Raw genomic sequence first — 20,047 nt, 5'->3', positions numbered from 1 at the left:
GAAATCAACAGTTGGGACGCTTAACCAACTAAGCCACCCAGGCGCCCCTTGAGCTGTGCTTTAAAGCAGGACTTTCCGACCAGCAACCTGTGGACGAGATTCAGCCCGCAATTTGTTTTCCCATTGTGATGATCTGTAGTGGTTTTTTTTTTTTTCTTCTTTCCCCAAACTTGGGACTTTCACATAAAAATCCCAATTGTGGGGTGTCACGAAAAGTGCAGCACTAGGCCTGTATTCACAGTAGCAATAAGGGCAAGAGCTGTGAGGCAGCTGCCCCCGTAGCTACTGCATGAATCTTCAGCCAAACACCCACAGTTCACTCTCATTACTTCTGTGACTCCTTGGGCACTGGATGTGCTGTTCATGTTTTTGGAAAGGGGCAAGACAGCCCAGATAGGAGAATAAGACACAAAAGTGACAATGAGTGGGAATGCTATACGGTAGGAGAAAAATATGCTCCCGAGGCCAAGACATAGCTGAAACTAAAGAGTCGGGGGCGGGGGGGAGACTGTACGACCGTCTCAATAAAAAAACAAAAATGAACAAATAAATTGTGGGCTGCTGCTGGGTCAAGAATGCCAACTTCACACACAAAGGTAACATACTCATTTTCCTTCCACTGAGCATCTTCATTTTGGCATAAAAATGAACACAAACTGCATTTAAAAGAAAAAGTTTTTTTAGTATTTATTTTTGAGAGAGAGACAGAGTGTGAGCAGGGAAGGAGCAGAGAGAGGCAGACAGAATCCGAAGCAGGCTCCAGGCCCTGAGCTGTCAGCACAGAGTCCGACATGGGGCTTAAACTCACAAACTGTGAGATCATAACCTGAGCCGATGTCAGACGCTCAACTGACTGAGCCCCCCAGGCACCCCTAACACAAACTGCATTTTATTTTATTTTATTTTATGTTATGTTATGTTATGTTATGTTATGTTATTTTATTTTTAACGTTTATTTTATTTTTGAGACAGAGAGAGACAGAGCATGAACGGGGGAGGGCCAGAGAGAGAGGGAGACACAGAATCTGAAACAGGCTCCAGGCTCTGAGCTGTCAGCACAGAGCCCGACGCGGGGCTCGAACTCACGGACCGTGAGATCATGACCTGAGCCGAAGTCGGACGCTTACCCGACTGAGCCACCCAGGCACCCCACAAACTGCATTTTAAAATACACATAAAATAGTTAATAAATTATAAATTTATTATAAATAAAAGGAAATAGAATTCATATTGTGTAATTAAAACTGACTTGCTTTTACTGAACCCCATTACACAGCACTGGTGGTAAGAGATGCGGTTACCCGTTTTTTTTCCCAGTCAAGACTATACCCTACTTGGCTTAATACATCCCAAGAGCTCTTATTCTGGATTCAGCTCTTCCACTGGACTCACAATATCCCTCTGCTCATTTTCACAATCAATGTCCCAACTAGCACATGATATACAAAGGGGTCCATGAAAAAAAGGGACTTAGGTTAGCCTGGAAATTCATCCTGACAAAAGGCAGAGAGGTTCTTCTAGACAGTTTTTGCTTAGAGGGCCACAATTCAAATGAACAAAATGTACCTCAAAATAAAGAAGGGGGAGAAACACCACCCCAGTGATCCTGCTATGTATTCATTGCAAGAACTACTATTCAAATGGTAGGCTCTTGGCCTAGTCTCCATTAGCTCTATTTTCTAGAGAGCTAGCAAAAGATACAGTGCTGAGAACACTTCGGAAGCTCACCATTTCGTTTTAGGTCAAGTTTAGCATGCCGTAATGGTATCTGGCACCACCCAGTGGCAATCTTTTCTCCTGTATGTGCGAATAAATAGCAACTTTGCAAATTCTTGTGGTGACAACAAATACCTCAATCAATGAACAGAGAATAGAATAATGTTGCAAATCAAACAGAAGCAGTTTCATTACATTACCTACTTTGAAAAGTTTAGATCATTTTTAACGTGTTTTTTTTCCACAATGAAGAACTCAGAAAAACACAAAGAAATGTAAAACAGTTTTCTTCTCCAACTGTATAAATATATGGGCTTTAATATAAAATCACGTTAGAAGGGCCCATTTTTTTATTTAAAAATTTTTTTAATGTTTATTCATTTTTTGAGAGAGAGAAAGAAAGAGAGCGAGACTAGGGGTGGAGCAGAGACAGAGGGAGACACAATCTGAAGCAGGCCCCAGGCTCCAAGCTGTCAGCACAGAGCCCGACACAAGGTTCAAACCCATGAACTGCAGCGAGAATCATGATCTGAGCTGAAGTCTGACACTTAACTGACCGAGCCACCCAGGCACTCCTGGAAGGGGCTCGTTTGTAAGGGCACTGACTTGTTCTTACGAGAAAATAGGAAAAGTGTCCATACATTAGTGGTTTAAAATAGTGAGAAAGAGAGAAACTCAGGACTCTTTCTAGAGAAGTCTTCCAACTGTTCCAACTATAATTATTTCTTCTAAGAAAACCGAGTGGCATACAGGATGGCTCTGTCCCACAGGAAATCTAAAACAAAACCTCTCTTAATGTATATATAGAAAATATATGTGTTAACCAATTCAGAAAAAAGCAAAGTCCTGGTTGTAGGATTTCTCAAGTTACTGTTATTTTTTTTTCAAACTAAATTCGATAAGACTACGGAAGGTTCAGAGTATCCTGGGCTGCTGCTGACACAGTTGGTCCCTCTGGGGACCAGGCAGGACGTTTCACTAGAAGGGTGCTACTACAGCAGGGGACTAAGAGATGAGAAGCCATACTTGCCACCTGAAGAATTCTTTAAAGTTTGAGTATTTGCGTAACACGGACCAAACCTGCACCTTGATGTTCCATTTCTGAAAGTCACACTTTAAGTTAAAAAGTTCTGGGGGCGCCTGGGTGGCTCAGTCGGTTGAGCGTCCGACTTCGGCTCAGGTCACGATCTCGCGGTCCGTGAGTTCGAGCCCCACGTCAGGCTCTGGTCTGATGGCTCAGAGCCTGGAGCCTGCTTCCGATTCTGTGTCTCCCTCTCTCTCTGCCCCTCCCCCATTCATGCTCTGTCTCTCTCTGTCTCAAAAATAAATAAATGTTAAAAAAAAAAAAAAAAAAGTTCTGTTCTGTGGGCGCCTGGGTGGCTGAGATGGTTAAGTGACTTTGGCTCAGGTCATGATCTTGCGGTTCATGAATTTGAGCCCTACGTCGGGCTCTGTGCTGTCAGTGCAGAGCCCACTTCGGATCTTCTGTCTGTCTCTCTCTGTCCCTTCTCCACTCACACTCTCTCTAGTTCGAAAATAAACATTAAAAAAAAAAAAAAAGTTCTGTTCTGCAAATCTCCATATATCAACAGATACTGTAGAATTTATATCATGGTATCATGGTATCTTCTTAAAAAGAAGAGAAAAAACAGTTCTTCATAGGAGGGGGTTTTTCTTGTTTTTTTGGCATCTTAAATGTCAATGATCACAAAAACTTCTGGCTTCTCTTCATTATAGACCTGCATTGCTGAGTACGTTATTGCCTTGACTTCAGTGCCCTAAAGTTGGGGTTAGGGAAAAAACAAATAGGAAAAAATGAAAATCAAACTCAGGATCAGTAACTCTACAACAATAGGCAGAAAGGCCAAATTTTACTATTATTCTGAAAAACTAAAAACTCACGTGATACAAGCAGTTATTTGTACAGCATTGTACAGTCATCCGGTAAAAATGAGAAGCCACATGTGCACAGGGAAAGAGCGCTGACTGGGAGGTAAGAGATGAAGCTCTAATCCTGGCTTTGTTTCCACCTGGATAAGGAGGCTGGCTGACCTCTCCAGCATCCCCTTTTTCATTTACCAAGTGGACTGAGTCAAGGAGCCCAAAGCTTTCCTACGGTCTGGCTCAGAGCTCCTTCTCGGGACCTCCTCCTTATAGTCTAACCTGGGGCCTAGGAACACAGACCCCTCTCCTCCTCAGCTGCCAACTCACTTTACTTCCTGGGTTCTCTCTCCACATGTTTCTGATACATGACAATCCCCCCTCGCCTGCCCTGGTTTAAAACCACAGGATTAGATGTTCTCTTGGTTCCTTCCCATTCTAGAAAAGAATCTACAATAATTCTTTGCAGCACAAAACATAGCCAGCAATAGGCAACTGGCATTTGCTAGCTCTATGGCACAAAAGAAATCTGAACGTTTCCCAGATGGATCTGAATGGCACCCACCTTTGCTTTTTTCCCTCTGCCACAATCACCCGGTGAAACCACAACCTAAATCAAATTCAACTTTCTGCCTACGGCAGCACACACCATACTAAGTGGTGTCACTTTAAATCACATCCACAATCTCAAAAGGGCACTCAGCACTGACTAGTCATCCTACATTTGCCACTAAATTCCCTTGCTCAGTCTCTGAAACAATTACTTTCCATCTTCACCTCTAGGATTCCTCCCTCATTCTCACCCTCACACCAGGCCTCCTAGAGAAAACAGGAGCAATCAGCAAGAAGTGACTTATCTTCTCCATCCGTACTCACGTTAGCCTTTCCTCCTATTACAATGAACAGCCCGTCCCTGCTCCTATCAGAAGATCAGCTCCTGTACCTGAACACACCACCCCACACCCCCCTTTACCAAAACGTAAGGTCTTTGTTCTGAAATTATTCTCTTCCTCTCCAGCATGATCAATTTGCCCCAAGTTCCTAGATCACTTCCACACAGCCTACGCTGGTGCTACAAACCTTGTAGCTAAAACAAGACACACACACACACACACACACACACACACACACACACACAAACTCCTCCCTTTCCAACCGCATTCCCCTCTGGCTAGTACTGTTCTATTTGTTCCCCTTTTCAAACTCTTCAAAAGAACTGTCTCAATACATTGCCTCCACTTTCCTATCTTTCATTCTCTCTTTGACCCATGTATCTTTCCACTGATTAGTAAACCCATGGATAATTCTCAATCCTCATCTTACGCAACCTCTGAGCGGTCTCAAGATCATTAGATATCTGGCTTTAGGGCACCCCCTCTTCTTTTGCTCCCTTTCATGAGGTTCTCCTTGTCTTTTACTTTTTGGCTTTGTCTCTTCCAAACTTAGTACCCCAGGGCTCAGTCCCCTCTATACTCTCTCTTATCTATACTCCCTCCGACATAATCTCATCTAATCCTATGGCTATAGATATCCTCTGCTCAGTGGTGGCTCCCAGATTTATGTTTGCAGAGATAGCTATCTCCTGAACAAGACATCCTATAGGCAAATGCCTATTATGAGACATTTCCATTTAGATGTCTAATATATACCTCACACATAAGATGTTCAAAAGAAAATTCCACGTGTCGTTTGTATTGTAATTCACATGCTCCCTTCTAGCGGTTTCTCTCTTTTTAAGCTTCTCTCCCGAAGTTCCCTCATCAGGCTTCATTTCATTATGTTGTGCTTGAAGAAATGATACTGTAGCTACTAGAAGCAACCAGGACTTCCCAGTCACCCTCAACTAATTTAGGTCTCTTTGGCCTAAACACAAGGGTCAGCAACCTGCAAATCACAGGGCAAACCCAGGCTACCACCTGGTTTTGTATAGTCCTACCACCTAAGAATGGTTTTTACATGTCTAAGTGGTTGGGGGGGGGGGGGAAACCACAAAAGAATACCTCATGACATTTGAAAACGATATGAAATTGAAATTTCAATGTCCATGAAGTTTTATTGGGATACAACCACATTCATTCGTTTATGTATTGTCTGTGGTGGCTATAGTGATACAATAAAGGAGCTAAATATTGTTCTTCTATCACTCTTGTTCCACAAAGCTTTAAACATTATCTAGCCCTTTACAGAAAAAATTTGCCTCCCCCTATTCCTATATACAGATTTGACTGGTATAGAGTGGAGTCATACAGGTTGGCAAATACAGAATCCGGAGAAGCACAGAAAGTAGAAGGTACTTTAGAGAACAGTCTAAAACCTTCATCACAGGAAGAGATACAGAAGCTTGAAAAGGCAAAGGGACTTTTAAATCCCATAAAAATCTGTAACAAACCTGACCCTGGAGCCCAAGTGCTGACTCCTAATCCACCAAATCAGATGTGTGGAATCAGCGCTTAAACATAACATGGTCAGGGAAGCCTGAGGAAAACTTACCACTTACTTCACACCAATTTATTAGAACTCACTAAAGTTTACTGGCATATACTAACTTTATGGTAAGAAAGTAGAAAATGTTCTTAATGGCTGGATTTAAACATACCTGAGGGTGCTTGGACAATGAAAATTCTTCTCCCCACCTTGAGAAGGAAAATTAAAACATGATTTAGACTTCCAGGATTTAATACCTGTTCTCCCTTTACATATTTTAAAATAAATCTTATAAATGTGGTTAAGATATGAGAAGGCCAAAAGAGATGGGAGGGATAAGGGGCTTTAAATTTCAGTTTGAGGGGCACCTGGGTGGCTCAGTCAGTTAAGCGTCCAACTTCGACTCGGGTCATGATCTTGTGGTTCGTGAGTTAGAGCCGCGCGTTTGGCTCTGTGCTGACAGCCTAGAGCATGAAGTCTAGAGACTCTTTGTAGTTCTGCGTCTCCCTCTCTGCCCCTGTGTCTCCCTCTCTCTGCCCCTCCCCCACTCATGCACCTGCGCTCTCTCTCAAAAATAAGCATTAAAAAATGTTTTTAATAGGGGCACCTGGGTGGCTCAGTCAGTTGAGCAGCCAACTTCAGCTCAGGTCATGATCTCACGGTCAGTGAGTTCAAGCCCCGCATCAGGCTCTGTGCTGACAGCTCAGAGCCTGGAGCCTGCTTCAGCTTCTGTGTCTCCCTCTCTCTCTGCCCCTCCCCTGCTCATGCTTTGTCTCTTTCTCAAAAATAAATAAACATTAAAAAAAAGTTTTTAATAAATAAATACAGCCGCATGTTCAAAATTTTCACTGTACCCAAGGCTATACAATGATTTAAATACTATCTCCCACTGGAGAAAGTAGGCCTGAGTATCACAGAGGCAAAATACTACATTCTGTAATGTGCTCTTATTTTATAACTTTTGAGAAAATGTCCATGGTCTGTGCATAGAAGGCCCTAGAAGGGTACTTTCCCAGAACCCGGGATAAGTATCTTCTCTCCCTTCAAGATGAATGTGGCTAGAGATCACAGTTGGAGAAGCAGTATTGGTAGTAAAAAGAACAAAGTTTTAAATTTCTGTTCAACCATTTATTAGCTAAATACCCTTGGATAAGGCTGATTCCATACCCATTAAAAAAAAAAAAAAAAAAAGGGAGGGGAAAGAAAAAAAAACCTCCTTTTAAAAAAAAAAAAAAAAAAAGAAAAAATCAACATGAAGTGGAAAAAATAGGCTTTACATAGAAATAACCTAAAAGAGGGGAGCCTGGGTGACTCAGCTGGTTGAGTATACGGCTCTTGATTTCAGCTCAGTTCATGATCACACAGCTGTGGGGCTGAGCCCTACATGGGGTTCACACTGAGCATGGAGCCTGCTTACGATTCTCTCTCTCTGCCCCTCTACCCTACTCACACTCTCTCTAAAATAAATCTTAAAAACCAAACCAAACCAAACCAAACAAAACAAACCAGGGGTGCCTGGGTGGCTCAGTTGGTTAAGCGTCTGACTTCGGCTTAGGTCATGATCACAGTTCGTGGGTTCGAGTCCTGCACTGGGCTCTGCTGTACTGACAGCTCAGAGCCTGGAGTCTGCTTCAGATTCTGTGTCTCCCTCTCTTTCTGTCCCTCCTGGGCTTGCACTCTCTCTCTCTCTCTCAATAATAAATAAACATAAAAAAAAAAATCAATAAATTGGGAATCAGGTTTAAGAACCAAAATTAACTCTGTTCTGACACATTTCTGGTCTTCCAAAGCTGAGGACCAAAGCCCTTGCTCCTAGGGTTCACAAAGCTTAATCTGCAGAGGCCCACTGGGCTGCAATGGGACCTCTGACTTAACATTTCTGTTTTCCTGCCCAGTACGTTCAGTGAAGAATATAATTTTAACATCTTTCATGGCTTGTTACTTAAAAAGATCTTCAAAACATACCCAATTGACCGTAATTTGAAATTTCTTTGATCGATATGAAGTACCTTCACTTCCTAAAGAGGAAAAGAAAATTGAATTTCAAAAAATGTTCATAATAGACCATCTACTAAAACATGTCTAATAACTGTCAAAACACTATGTTGTATACCTGAAACTGACATAATATTGTATGTCAGTTATACTTTAATTAACAAAAATATGTCTAGGTTGTCCCCTTTCCTAGAAAATAACAATGTACAACTTCCCTGACGCAAAGAAAATTAAAATGTTAACTAAAGTAGAACAACAAACTAAATATATTTCAAGGAAATAAGGTTTTTTTCTTATATAGTGAAGAGAAATGTTCTTGAAAAACGTACACTCTAAAAACAGGAGTCAAGAACTTTCTCTGTAAAATAGAATAGAATGATACAGGATTTCAATCATTCTTGGCCCATTTTTAACTAACACTGTAGGCTCTTGAACTCTGCAGGACAAGGGACCAGTTAGAAGAGTGTATGTAGCATAGCTGGGAAGGGAGAGAATGGAGTGATTATGGAAGCAAGGAAGCAAGGCGCTGTGTGTTAGGTAACAGTGATGTTGAGATAGATTCCCTTCTAGAGGCTGAAGGCAACAGGCAATCTCCATTTGATTTTCCTTTTTCATGTTAAGGAAAACTGACAGCAATTTTTAAATTTAGGCCAACATGGCAGAGTTGCAAAATTTCACAAGGGACAAAGGAACATATGGATGGACATAAATATAGCTCAAACTAGGGAGACATAAAAAGTGTGGGTGAAGACAGCAGGTGCATTCTTATCACACAATCCTGATTAGTGACAAGTATATGGTAAGAGATCTAAATATTACAAGATGCATATACATAGGCAAAGGCAGATTAACCAAGGAGTCCCTGTTTTCTACAAATCAGTATCATCTTAGGATCTGTATGGCTTGGTTTTGCATCACACATTCTATTCTCAATCATTTGTTCTCTTAAAATCTGAACTAGAACCCGTTTGCTCAGTAAAAAAGAAAAACCGTTGCTTACCCGGGGTATGAAGAATTCGTCAGCACTGAACTTATAAAGCCACTCATCCAAAAAGTGAAACAGAAGAGACTCTAAGTCATCTCCTACACAGGATCAAGAAGAACCGTGACAGTATGATGTTTAATGATTCTCCTCTCTAAAAACTTGTTTGAATTTAAAAGTGTAATGAATTTCTTAGGCTAGCCGAAAAGAGGAAGAACAAGCTCATAATTAATTTAGTTGTTCTTATTGTGAAAATATACTGAAATCATGTACAACACTGCACATCTGCATAACAATTTCTTCCCTGAAAACAAATTGGTTACCTTGGGTTTCTACTTCTAGTGTTTGGAGGGGCTCCACAGTCCCAGTATCTGTCATGTAACCAAACATGGCCATTGCACATTGCTCAAATGCTTCCTCCAGAGTATCTCCCCACGCATGTAACCTAAAGAAATACATTTATGCCCTGTGTAATAAAATTCAAGAGAGCAAGAGAGAAAACTTGACAGCAAAGTCAAAATAAAATTAGCATGGTAAATACAAAACCAAAGTCAGCAATCAATTTAATGGCACAGAAACTGGGTTCTTTTAAACCATCATTTTCATGTTGTAAAGGAACAAAAATAGGAAGAGAAAATTAAAATTAGGGACATCAAGGGGCATCTAGGTGGTTCAGTTGGTTAAGTGTCCAACTCTTGATCTCAGCTCAGGTCATGATCTCACAGTTTGTGGGTCTGAGCCCCACGTCAGGCTCTGTGCTGACAGAGAGGATTCTCCCTCTCCCTCGCTGTCTGTCCCTCCCTGGGTTGTGTGTGCATCTGTGTGCACATTCTCTCTCCCTCCCTCACAAAATAAATACACTTTAAAAAATAAATAGATAAATAATAAAATAAAATTAGGGACATCGAGATTAAAACATCGGACTTCCTATTTAAGAACATGATTTCAAAGACATAAATTGCAGGTATACTCACTGGACATCTGCCGTATGATCCAAATCTGAGGGAGAGAGGGGAAAACACATATGTCATTGAACTTGACTTGCAAGTCACAAGAAACTCTAGTTCATTATTAAGAATATTATCCTTCTGTGGTGCCTGGATGGCTCAGTCAGTTGAGCATCCAACTCTGTTTCAGGTCATGATCTCACGGGGTTCAAGAGTTCGAGCCCCCCTCAGGCTCACTGCTGTCAGCACAGGCACGCTTCAGATCCTGTCTCCCTCTCTCTCTGCCCCTCCTCTTCTTGCTCTCTCTTTCAAAAATAAATAAATTACTGAAAAAAAAAAAAAGTAGGGGCGCCCGGGTGGCTCAGTCGGTTAAGTGTCCGACTTCAGCTCAGGTCATGATCTCACGGTTCACTGAGTTGGGAGCCCCGTGTCGGACTCTCTGCTGTCAGCATAGAGCCCACTTCAGATCCTCTGTCTCCCTCTCTGTGCCCCTACATTCGTGCTTTCTCTCTCTCTCTCAAAAGTAAACAAACATTAAAAAATTTTAAAAAAGTAAACTCAACACGATGTTTATGAGCTTCTTCCTGATTATCCCCACAGAAACACCTGAAAGCAACACCTGCTACTACAGCAAACTCCCACTGGATCTGTTTATCCCAACATTTCAGTCTACTCTTCACTGGTAGCATGACTTCTGTCAGTTCTTCCTACTTAGATCATTGAATATTCAGGCTAGAAGGAAGCCTTGCAGCTCATTTAATATAATTCCCTCACGGACAGGAAGAAAACTGGGGCACCTGGCTGGCTCAATCTGTAGAGCGCGTGACTTCTTGACCTTGGGTTGTGAGTTTGAGACCATGTTGGGTGTAGAGATTACTTTAAAAAATTTTTTTAAAAAGAAGAAGAAACCTGAAATCCAAAGAGATCGTGGGACTTGTTAAAGACTACTGTTGTTTAGAGGCAAAGTTGGGCCTAGAATTGAGATGTCCTGAGTGCCAGTGTAGTAGATTTTGTACCATAACACATAGTTTTCTGGTGACACTCAAGGCTCAAATTCTTCTCCAAGTCACTCAAAAATATTCCTGTGGACTTAATATGTTTTAGGCACCAGAGATGACCAGCAGAGATGATAAAGAAGTTAAAAGAAAATGACAGGTATTAACCTTAGAGTAATGAAAGCATGTGTCCAGAATGCTCACAGCAGTGGATTCCCCAAAATGAAAAACCGAAAGTTCACCGATAAGGGAACAGATAAAGATGCAATGCAATACTACTCAGCGATAAAATGGTGTGACTTACTGGGGCACCTGGATGGCTCAGTTCCTTAAGAATCCAACTCTTGGTTTTGGGTCAGGCCATGATCTCATGGTTCATGGGTCTGAGCTCCGCGACAGGCCCTGCGCTCACGGCAAGAAGCCTTTTTAGGATTCTCTCCCTTCCTCTCTCTCTGTCCTCCCTCCCCCCTCCGCTTGCACTCTCTCTCTCTCAAAAATTAATAAATGAACATTTTTTTTTAAATGGTGTGATCTACTGACTCATGCATTAACATGAATCTCAAAAACATTAAGTGAAAACTGCAGAACTCTCAGCATGTAACACCTCTATCCAAACTCCTCTGTGACAAGAGTGATCAAACTTTAGCACAGCTGGACTTCTAGCAGCATAAGCCTAGTTCCGAGGATCACCCTGGCCCCAAAGCATTAGATTACCTGCCAGGGAAAGCGCTACACAGACAGGAGAATTTATTGTTCATTCCAACCAAAACCTAACAATAGGCCCTTAACCTCCCTTTCTTAAAGCATTTACTATAAAGGGCTTACAACTGTGAATATTTATCTCTTACAACTCAGCAGGGTCCTTCTCAAGGACTCCAGAGCCACTCCTTTGAAATGTAATCAGCATAAAGGACTCCTGGTCTCAGTGGGAGGATCGAATCCTAACTTCCGTAACTGCCTGCTACCAAATCCTGCAGGCCTAATCGAATTTATGCAGACTAACTGTTTGTAATTTTTCACTTCTCTGAATCTATGAGGCCCCTGCTCTCCCCTCTTCTCCATTCTCCCTTTAAAAGGCCCCATCACCTCTGCAAAATTTGGAATGGAGTTCAGTTCTTTCTTTTACTATAATTACTGAAAAAAAGTCATTCACCACTTTAACGTCCGGCTGTGTTTATCTTTGATACTAAGTGAAGAAGCCAGGCATAAAAGAATCTATACTGTGTGAAACTTTAAAATAGGCAAAATTATGCTCTGGTAATAGAAATCCAAACTGCCTCAAAGTAAGGACATGGTGGGGGGGAGGGGGGGGGGGGGAGGCTTATAGGAAAAAAAGCAAAAGGGAACTTTCTAGGGTGATGGAAATGTTCTACAATCCAATGTATAATACACTCCAATGATAAATGGGTGTATATGTTTATCAAAACTTATCAGACTCTACACTTAAGATCTGAGCACTTCTACCATACGTAAATTATATCTCCATTTTAAAAAACAATTTGAAAGAACAATGACAGATTACTATAGGCCAGCAGTTCTCAAATTTTTGGTCTTAGGAACCCTTTACTCAAATATTATTGAAGATCCCAAAAAGGTTTGATTTATATGTGTTGTATCTGTCCATGTTAACCATACTAGAAATTTTAACGAAAAAACATTTAAATACTTATTAATTCATTTAAAAATAACAAAATTGGGGCACATGGCTGGCTCAGTCAGTAGAACATGTGACCCTTGATCTCAGGATTGAGTTCTAGCCCAACATTGGGTATAGAGATTACTTAAAAATAAAATCTTTAGAAAATAGTAATAATTAATAAAAAACAAAGCCATTTCACTAAACATAAATTGCATACCTTTATAAAAAATAACCATATTTCCCCAAAACTTTAGTGAGAAGAGTGGCACCATTTAGGTAAGTATTTTGAATGTCTTTCAATGTGTTGCAACATATTGATTTAGTTGAAATATGTACATAAAATCAACCTCACATATATGTAGGAGAAAAAGGGAGGAGTATCTTAATAGCTTTTCACAAAACTATATATAATCTTCCATGATGCTATACCGAAACTAGAAACATGCAATGTGGAATTTGAAGCTGTTATAATGAATTTTCATACTCTGTAACATTAAAATCCATTAACTCTATCTTGTGCCTAGAACGGATCTTATCTGTGCCTGATGGTATAACACCAAAGCACTGGTCTTTTGAAAAAATATTAGTTCATTGATTTATACAGGTAATGTCGACACATTTAATTATATGAAGTGAAATTACATATATACGTATATTTGTTAATATCACCACCAATCTCATCAGAAAGATCTTTTAGTACTAGGAAACTGTCAAGCTCATGATGACAGACACAAGTTTTCCAAAATTCGAATTTCACTCAAATACTTGAATTTTATCATTGCCAACAAATATTGTGTTCTTTTCCTTGAAGTGTTTTAAAGAAATTATCTGCCAAATACCCCTAACTGAATAACACCACTACATCTTTCAGTCATTCTTTGGAGGAAAACAAAGGGGGGGGGGGTCTTCCATGAAAAACAAAACCAAAACAAAAAACCAGCTCACAACTCAATTACACAAGTTCTTTTCCTCAAGGTAATCATCAATACCTTGACAAGCAACAGAAACACTGTATGCACATTTCCCATTTTGTTTCACAGAACATTAAAAAGGCATGTACTCACTGGTCAAGATTTAATTAAACTGACAGTCCTTACTGATTCATCAAGGACATCTCTAAGTGAAAATGATTTTTTCTTTTAACTTAGGTACATAGTGGTTAAGGAATAAAGTGATTACCAGTACAGTTTGGTGTTGCCTCAATTTGTGCTAAGGGGACAGCAGGTGTACCTACCAATGCTTTTGCACCATCAGCACAAATACCAACACAGTGAAAGAGCAAGTATCTCAGTATTATTGCAAAAGTAGTTTTAGTCATCACAGATCCTCTGAAAGGGTCTGGGGAACCCCAGGGGTCCAAGGGTCACACTTTGAGAACTGAAACATAGGAGAGACTAGGAAATCAACTTAACTTGGACTGAATTCCCAAAGGAAACAAGACTTAACATTGTAAGTGCCAAAAGACTAAGGGGTGCTCTGTACATGTTTGCTCATTCTCTTATTTCCAATTTTTGTTCAATGCATGATACACAACAGGTGTTCAATCATATTGCTGAATGAATCAATAAGATGACAACTACACTGTTGTCTACACAGTCTTAAAGGAAAAAACAGGGCTACAGGAAAAGCTTGGGGAGAGATTTGGGGGTGGTCTATGGAAAGAAATGAAGCTGGGAGAAAATACAGACTAATCTCACATGACATCAATTCAAAGACTGTACAAAATGTTGCCAAGTAGAATCCAGTATGACCAAGTGGGATTTATTCCTGGAATGCACGGATTCAGTTATTAGGAAATAGATTAATGTAATTCATATATGATCCTCTCCATAGATACAATCATGAAACATATTATAAAAATATTAACAGGATTTTTGGGCAAAAAGTTTTTTCTGTACAACAAATTAAAAAGTTAAACTATTTTTCTTCTCTCATCCTTTTTAATGCTTATTTTGAGAGAGAGAGAGAGAGAGAGAGAGGACGTGTGCAGGGGGAGGGGCAGAGAGAGAGAGAAAGAGAATCCTAAGCAGGCTCCCAGCACAGAGCCCAACACAGCGCTCCATCCCACAAATGGGGAGATCATGATCTGAACCAAAATCAAGAGTCGGACGCTTAACCAACTGAGCCACCTAGGAGCCCCTTTTCTCTCATTCTTAATTGCTATATTTACTGAATGTTTCTGTGGTGTAATAAAAATATATATTTGGTCTTTGTCCCTGGTTTCTGGCAAAGCTCCTAAAACCCTTGGATTCTCCTGAGTGATAAGAGTGTTTGTTATTCATTAATTATTACCTTCTGTCCACACCTGAATCTATGCTATGGTGGTGACTCAGGGTAGGGTCTCTAGATAGCCTTAGAATGGGGCAGTCACCAGGAAGATCATGATTAAAGAGTGGGAACTTCCAGCCCCACCCCCTCACCACCAGGTGTGAGTGCCTGGCCTGTGGAGGGTGGAGCAGGAGACTGAGTTATAGACTCTTAAAGAGATTTGGAGAACATCCCATTGGTGAGCTCATCCATGTGCTAGGAGGACGACAAGCCCAGAGGGGGCATGGAAGCTCCAGACCCTCTCCCCATACCTTGCTCTATGCATGGCATCCGTCTGGTTGTTCCTCAGTTGGATCCCCTATAATAAACTGGTAAACCTAAGTAAAGCATGGTTACCTGAGTTCTGTGAATTGTTCTAGCAAATTATTGAACTTGAGCCCAAGGAGGAGTGGGAGGAGAATGCATGGGAACAGCAGAATTTGCAACTGGTTAGGCAGAAGTGTGGGTAGCTTGGGTACCCCATTTGGGGCTGCCATATGAAGTGGAAGCAGTCTTGTGCAATTCAGCCCTTAAACTGTGGGGTCTGTGTTAATTCCAGGGAGTTAGGATCAGAACAGAATTGAATTGACTGATACCCAAGTTGGCGTCAGAGAACTGGAAAACTGCTTGATGTGGAGAAACCACACACTTGATGTCAGAAGTGGTATTAGAGGAAAGAAAACAGTTTTATAATGCATATATTATTATAACACAGTTGAACACACAAAATTCAAAGTGTACAATGAAAAAAATTTGGATACTCTTGGGTATCAACTGAAAATTATACTAACTGTAAGGGAATACTATAAGGAGGCAGGGTAAAAAATTAATTATACAACTCAGCAGCTTTCACAATTATAGTCAATAACAAGATAGACAAGAGATGATATCAGGGCAGAAAAGATCATTTACATCAGAAACAAAAAAGGTGTGGGGGCCTGGCTGACTCAGTGAGTAGAGCACGTGACTCCTCATCTCAGGGTCATGAGTTTGAGTCCCACAATGGCAAAGACATTACTGTAAAAAAAACAATAACAAAAACAAAACAACAGATGGGCGCCTGGGTGGCTCATTCAGTTAAGCATCCAACTCTTGACTTTGGCTCAAGTCATGATCTCCTGGTTTGTGGGATAGAGCCCCATGTCAGGCTCTGCACTGACAGCATGGAGCCTCCTTGGGATTCTCTCTCTCCTTCCCCTGCCCCACCCACACTCACTCGCTCTCTCTCTCTCATAATAAATAAATATTTTTTTAAAAAGGAAAAGAAACAAAAAAGATGAAATACCTAAAAATAACCTTCTCAGGATACACAAGATTTGAAAAATGGAAAGGCATACATTCCTCAAAAAAAAACTCCTAATATAAATATTAAAGTTTTAATTCTCCCTAAATTTATAATTAATATGATTGAGAAAATACCAATAGTATTTTTTATCTGTGGTTTATTTTAAAGTTTTTATTTATTTAAGTAATCTCTACATCCATTGTGGGGCTAGAACTCACAACACCAAGACCAAGAGTCACATGCTCTACCTACTGAGCCAGCCAGGTGCCCCTATCTGCAGTTTACTTTAAAATAAATGAAAAGGAGGTGAAAGGTAGCCAGAAATATGCCACTCAGGTATAAAGATTATTTTGAGTTGAAGACAAATGAGAGAAGATACAAGAAAAACTCTCTGCCCTCCCACTATATGTCTAAAACATAAATGTATAAAGGTGCTCCGCTTTGCCTATCAGCAAGGACAGAAATCAATCATTAAAGAAAACTCTAGACCCTTATCCACCCAGTCAGCACCAGAGGAATCTACATAATAAAGTTTCCTAACTAGCCCTCACCTTCCATTAGTTTTCTATATATTTATCATCCCACAATTGGCCGCCCCAGAAGTACAAAATGCTTTTCCTTTGTCTTGTCATTTCTCTACAAAATTACTGCTCCTGTTAAGATGCTATATAAGCTCAAGTTCTAACCAGCCCTTTGAGTTACTCATCACTGAATACTCCTATGTGAGGGGCACCTGGGTGATTCAGTCGGTTAAGCATCCGACTCTTGACTTCAGCTGTTTGGGAGTTTGAGCCCTACTTTGGGCTGGGCTGACCGTGCAGAGCCTGCTTGGGATTCTTTCTCTCTCCCTGCCCTTCCTCCACTCACTCACACACTCTCTCAAAATAATTTTAAAAATGTTTTTTAAGTTTATTTATTTTGAGAGAGACAGAGAGCGAAGGGGGCAGAGAGAGAGAATCCGAAGCAGGCTCTGCACTGCCAGCGCAGAGCCTGATACAGGGTCAAACCCATGAACCGTGAGACCATGACCTGAGTCGAAACCACGAGTCAGACGCTCAACCGACTGAACCATGCAAGCACCCCTCAAAACAAATAAACTTAAAAAAAAAATACTTCCAGTTGAATGTGCAACACATGTGTTTATAAGTTTGTTTTTTCTGATTTGTAGGGCCCCAGCCAATGTACCTATGATGGGTATAGGAGAAAGATTTTTTTCCTCCCCTACAGAGGTATAAGGGTACAGATAAAAAAAGGTAAACCATTAACTGATCATTGCTGAAGCTGGGTGATGTGCAGATGGAAGTCATCATACTAGTTTTGTATATATTTACACATAGCTGATGTTTATCTACATATAGAAAAAAAAAAAAAAAAAAAGCAAGAATGGCAGGAAAGGGGCCAGTAGTGAGGGGAGAGTGTCCTACAACATATTAAAAGATAGAATAGGGGCACCTCGGCGGCTTAGTCGGTTAAGCGTCTGACTCTTGATTTTGCCTCAGCATGATCTCGCTGTGAGTTTGAGCCCCAGTGTAGAGCCTACTTGGGATTCTCTCTCTCTATCTCTCTCTCAAAATAAATAAACATAAAAAACCAAAACAAACAGGCAAAGCTAATCTATGATGTTAAAAAAGTTAGGTTAAATGGGGGGCACCTGGCTGGCTCAATTGGTGGCATGGGCAACTCTTGAGATCTCAGGGTTGTGAATTCGAGTCCTATGTTGTGTGTAGAGATTTCTTAAAAATAAAATCTTTAAAAAAAAGTCAGGATAATGGGAGCAGTGAGGAGGGCGGTGGTGATTGGAAAGGGGCATAAGACAGGATGCTGTAATATTGTTTATCCACATGGTTATTAGGTATACAGGTGTATTCAGTGTGTGAACATTCACTTATGGTATGTGCAGTCTTCTGTATATTATACTTCAATGTAAGTTTGCATTTCCAGGGGCGCCTGGCTGGCTCAGTTGGTAGAGCATGCCACTCTTGAACTCAGGGTGGTGAGTTCAAGCCCCACACTGGGCACAGAGCTTACTTAAATTAAAAAAAAAAAAAAGTTTTCATTTCCAAATGTACAAGAAAACACAGAATTGTTTTACAATCTTAGAGTGGACAAAGCCTTCCTAAGTATGACTACCCCGAAGTCATAAAAAGGGTTAATAAATTTCACTACATAAAAATAAATTTCTGCAGAGTAAAATAAGACCAACAATCGAATAGAAAAATGGGTTCAAAATATGAATATACACATCCCAGAAGAGGACATACAAATAGCTCCAAACATACTTAAGTATGTTCAACTTCACTTATAATAAGAAAAATGCTGGGGCGCCTGGGTGGTTCAGTTGGTTGAGCATCCGACTTCAGCTCAGGTCATGATCTTGTGTTCCTGAATATGAGCCCCATGTCTGGCTCTGTGCTGACAGCTCAGAGCCTGAAGCCTGCTTCGGATTCTGTGTCTGCCTGTCTCTCTGCCCCTGTACCGCTCATATTCTGTCTCTCAAAAAATAAATAAATGTTAAAAAAAATCAAAATGCAACTAATATCACAAAATATTTAAATTGGAAAAGACAAAGTATGGTAATGCAGTAAATGGGCAGAAGTGTGAGGACTAAAGCACGCTCACATAATGACAAGAGTATAAACTGTTACAACATCACTGGAGATCAATTTAGCAAAAACTGTTAAAGTTAAAAATGCACATATCTTGGGGTACCTGGGTGGCTCAGTCTATTGAGCGTGGGACTCCTGATTTTGGCGCAGGTCATGATCTCGCGGTTCATGGGACTGAGCCCCAACATGAGGCTGATAGGGCAGAGCCTGCCTGGGATTCTCTGCCTCCCTCCAAAATAAATAAATAAAAATTTTAAAAATGCACATATCCTTTGACAAAGCAACGTAACTTCGGAAATTTACAGATACACTTGCACACGTGCAAAACAAAGGATGCACAAGTATATTCACTGCTCTAACCATCCCACTGTTGGGAGATACGTAGGGGAGACAACCCCGCAAACGCTTAGAAATATGGTTATCTTTAGAATACACTGATAAAATTCCCACAAGATAAATGTGACTAGGTATATGTAGAAAGAGTTCAAAAGACTGTAGACGCAGCAGCCCAGTTCCCGACTCTCAGACCAGGTGAGTTTATCCTCCAGCATCCCCCGGACTCGTACCTACAATACAGGGCGAAATGGGATCACGCCTGAAGCACCTAATGGGGTAAAGCAGGAGAGGCCAGAAGACCTGGGCAGGGAAAGAGGGCATGAGAAAACTGAGCCACCTACTCACACTCGTACTTCCGAATGACTGGAGGATACTTGGCCTTGATTGCCTTCTGCTCTTCAGTCAAATTGTAATCTCGAATATCTTCCTCTTCCTGCGCCATAATTACAACCCTGGACACTCCACTTCCGCCCTTCATTAGCCGGACTTCAGCCCTGATTTACAACTTCCGCTCTAGACTCCGCCCCTTGGCACACACCCTTAAAGGACCGGGACTCCATTCTCCCAGATGTACTTATACCCTAAGACTCCTGGCCTAGGACCCGCCGGTGGAAGCACGTCTTTAACAGGCTTAGGCCCTATTTTCTGCGTTTGCTTCATCACTTCTAAGAACCCAAGAAACAAGTAAATTGGGGGACCTGGAAGTAGTAAGACACTTGAGCTAGACACTCCTATGCCTGAGTGGTAGACGTGTTTTCTTTCTGCCTCATTCCCAGAGTTGAAAACTAGACCCGAAAGCATCCCAGATTTTTCATGTCAGTGCTCTGAAATTGTCGCGAGCGGAACAGCCTTTAAGAAAATGGCTGCCCCCTGTAGAGTGCGGACTAAACATCTCACGTGACCCGGCGGGCGCCCTCCCACCAGCTCCGCGCGC

At 41.1% G+C, this 20,047-nt stretch overlaps 1 protein-coding gene across 3 annotated transcripts; it reads right to left on the bottom strand.

Moving 5' to 3' along the window:
• Positions 1 to 670: 670 nt before the first annotated feature.
• ZBTB8OS (zinc finger and BTB domain containing 8 opposite strand) lies at positions 671 to 20,014 on the bottom strand. 3 transcript variants are annotated; one of them, XM_049617571.1, is made up of 7 exons: positions 19,459 to 19,999; positions 9,973 to 9,997; positions 9,322 to 9,443; positions 9,017 to 9,099; positions 7,987 to 8,039; positions 6,194 to 6,230; positions 671 to 3,494 (listed from the first exon to the last, which is right to left on the bottom strand). In XM_049617571.1, the coding sequence occupies exons 1-7, from the start codon at positions 19,589 to 19,591 to the stop codon at positions 3,408 to 3,410; spliced, it is 540 nt and encodes a 179-aa protein (XP_049473528.1). In that variant the 5' UTR covers positions 19,592 to 19,999; the 3' UTR covers positions 671 to 3,407. The 3 variants fall into 3 exon arrangements, with proteins under 3 accessions (XP_049473528.1, XP_049473530.1, XP_049473529.1); XM_049617573.1 differs by having other exon boundaries at positions 19,455 to 19,515; XM_049617572.1 differs by lacking the exon at positions 6,194 to 6,230 and having other exon boundaries at positions 19,459 to 20,014.
• Between the last annotated feature and the right edge of the window lie 33 nt (positions 20,015 to 20,047).

The sequence above is a fragment of the Panthera uncia genome (genome assembly GCF_023721935.1).
Source record: "Panthera uncia isolate 11264 chromosome C1 unlocalized genomic scaffold, Puncia_PCG_1.0 HiC_scaffold_4, whole genome shotgun sequence".
Lineage (NCBI taxonomy): Eukaryota > Metazoa > Chordata > Mammalia > Carnivora > Felidae > Panthera > Panthera uncia.
Note: the sequence above shows the minus strand (reverse complement) of the source record. Positions and strands in the feature narration are given on the sequence as shown.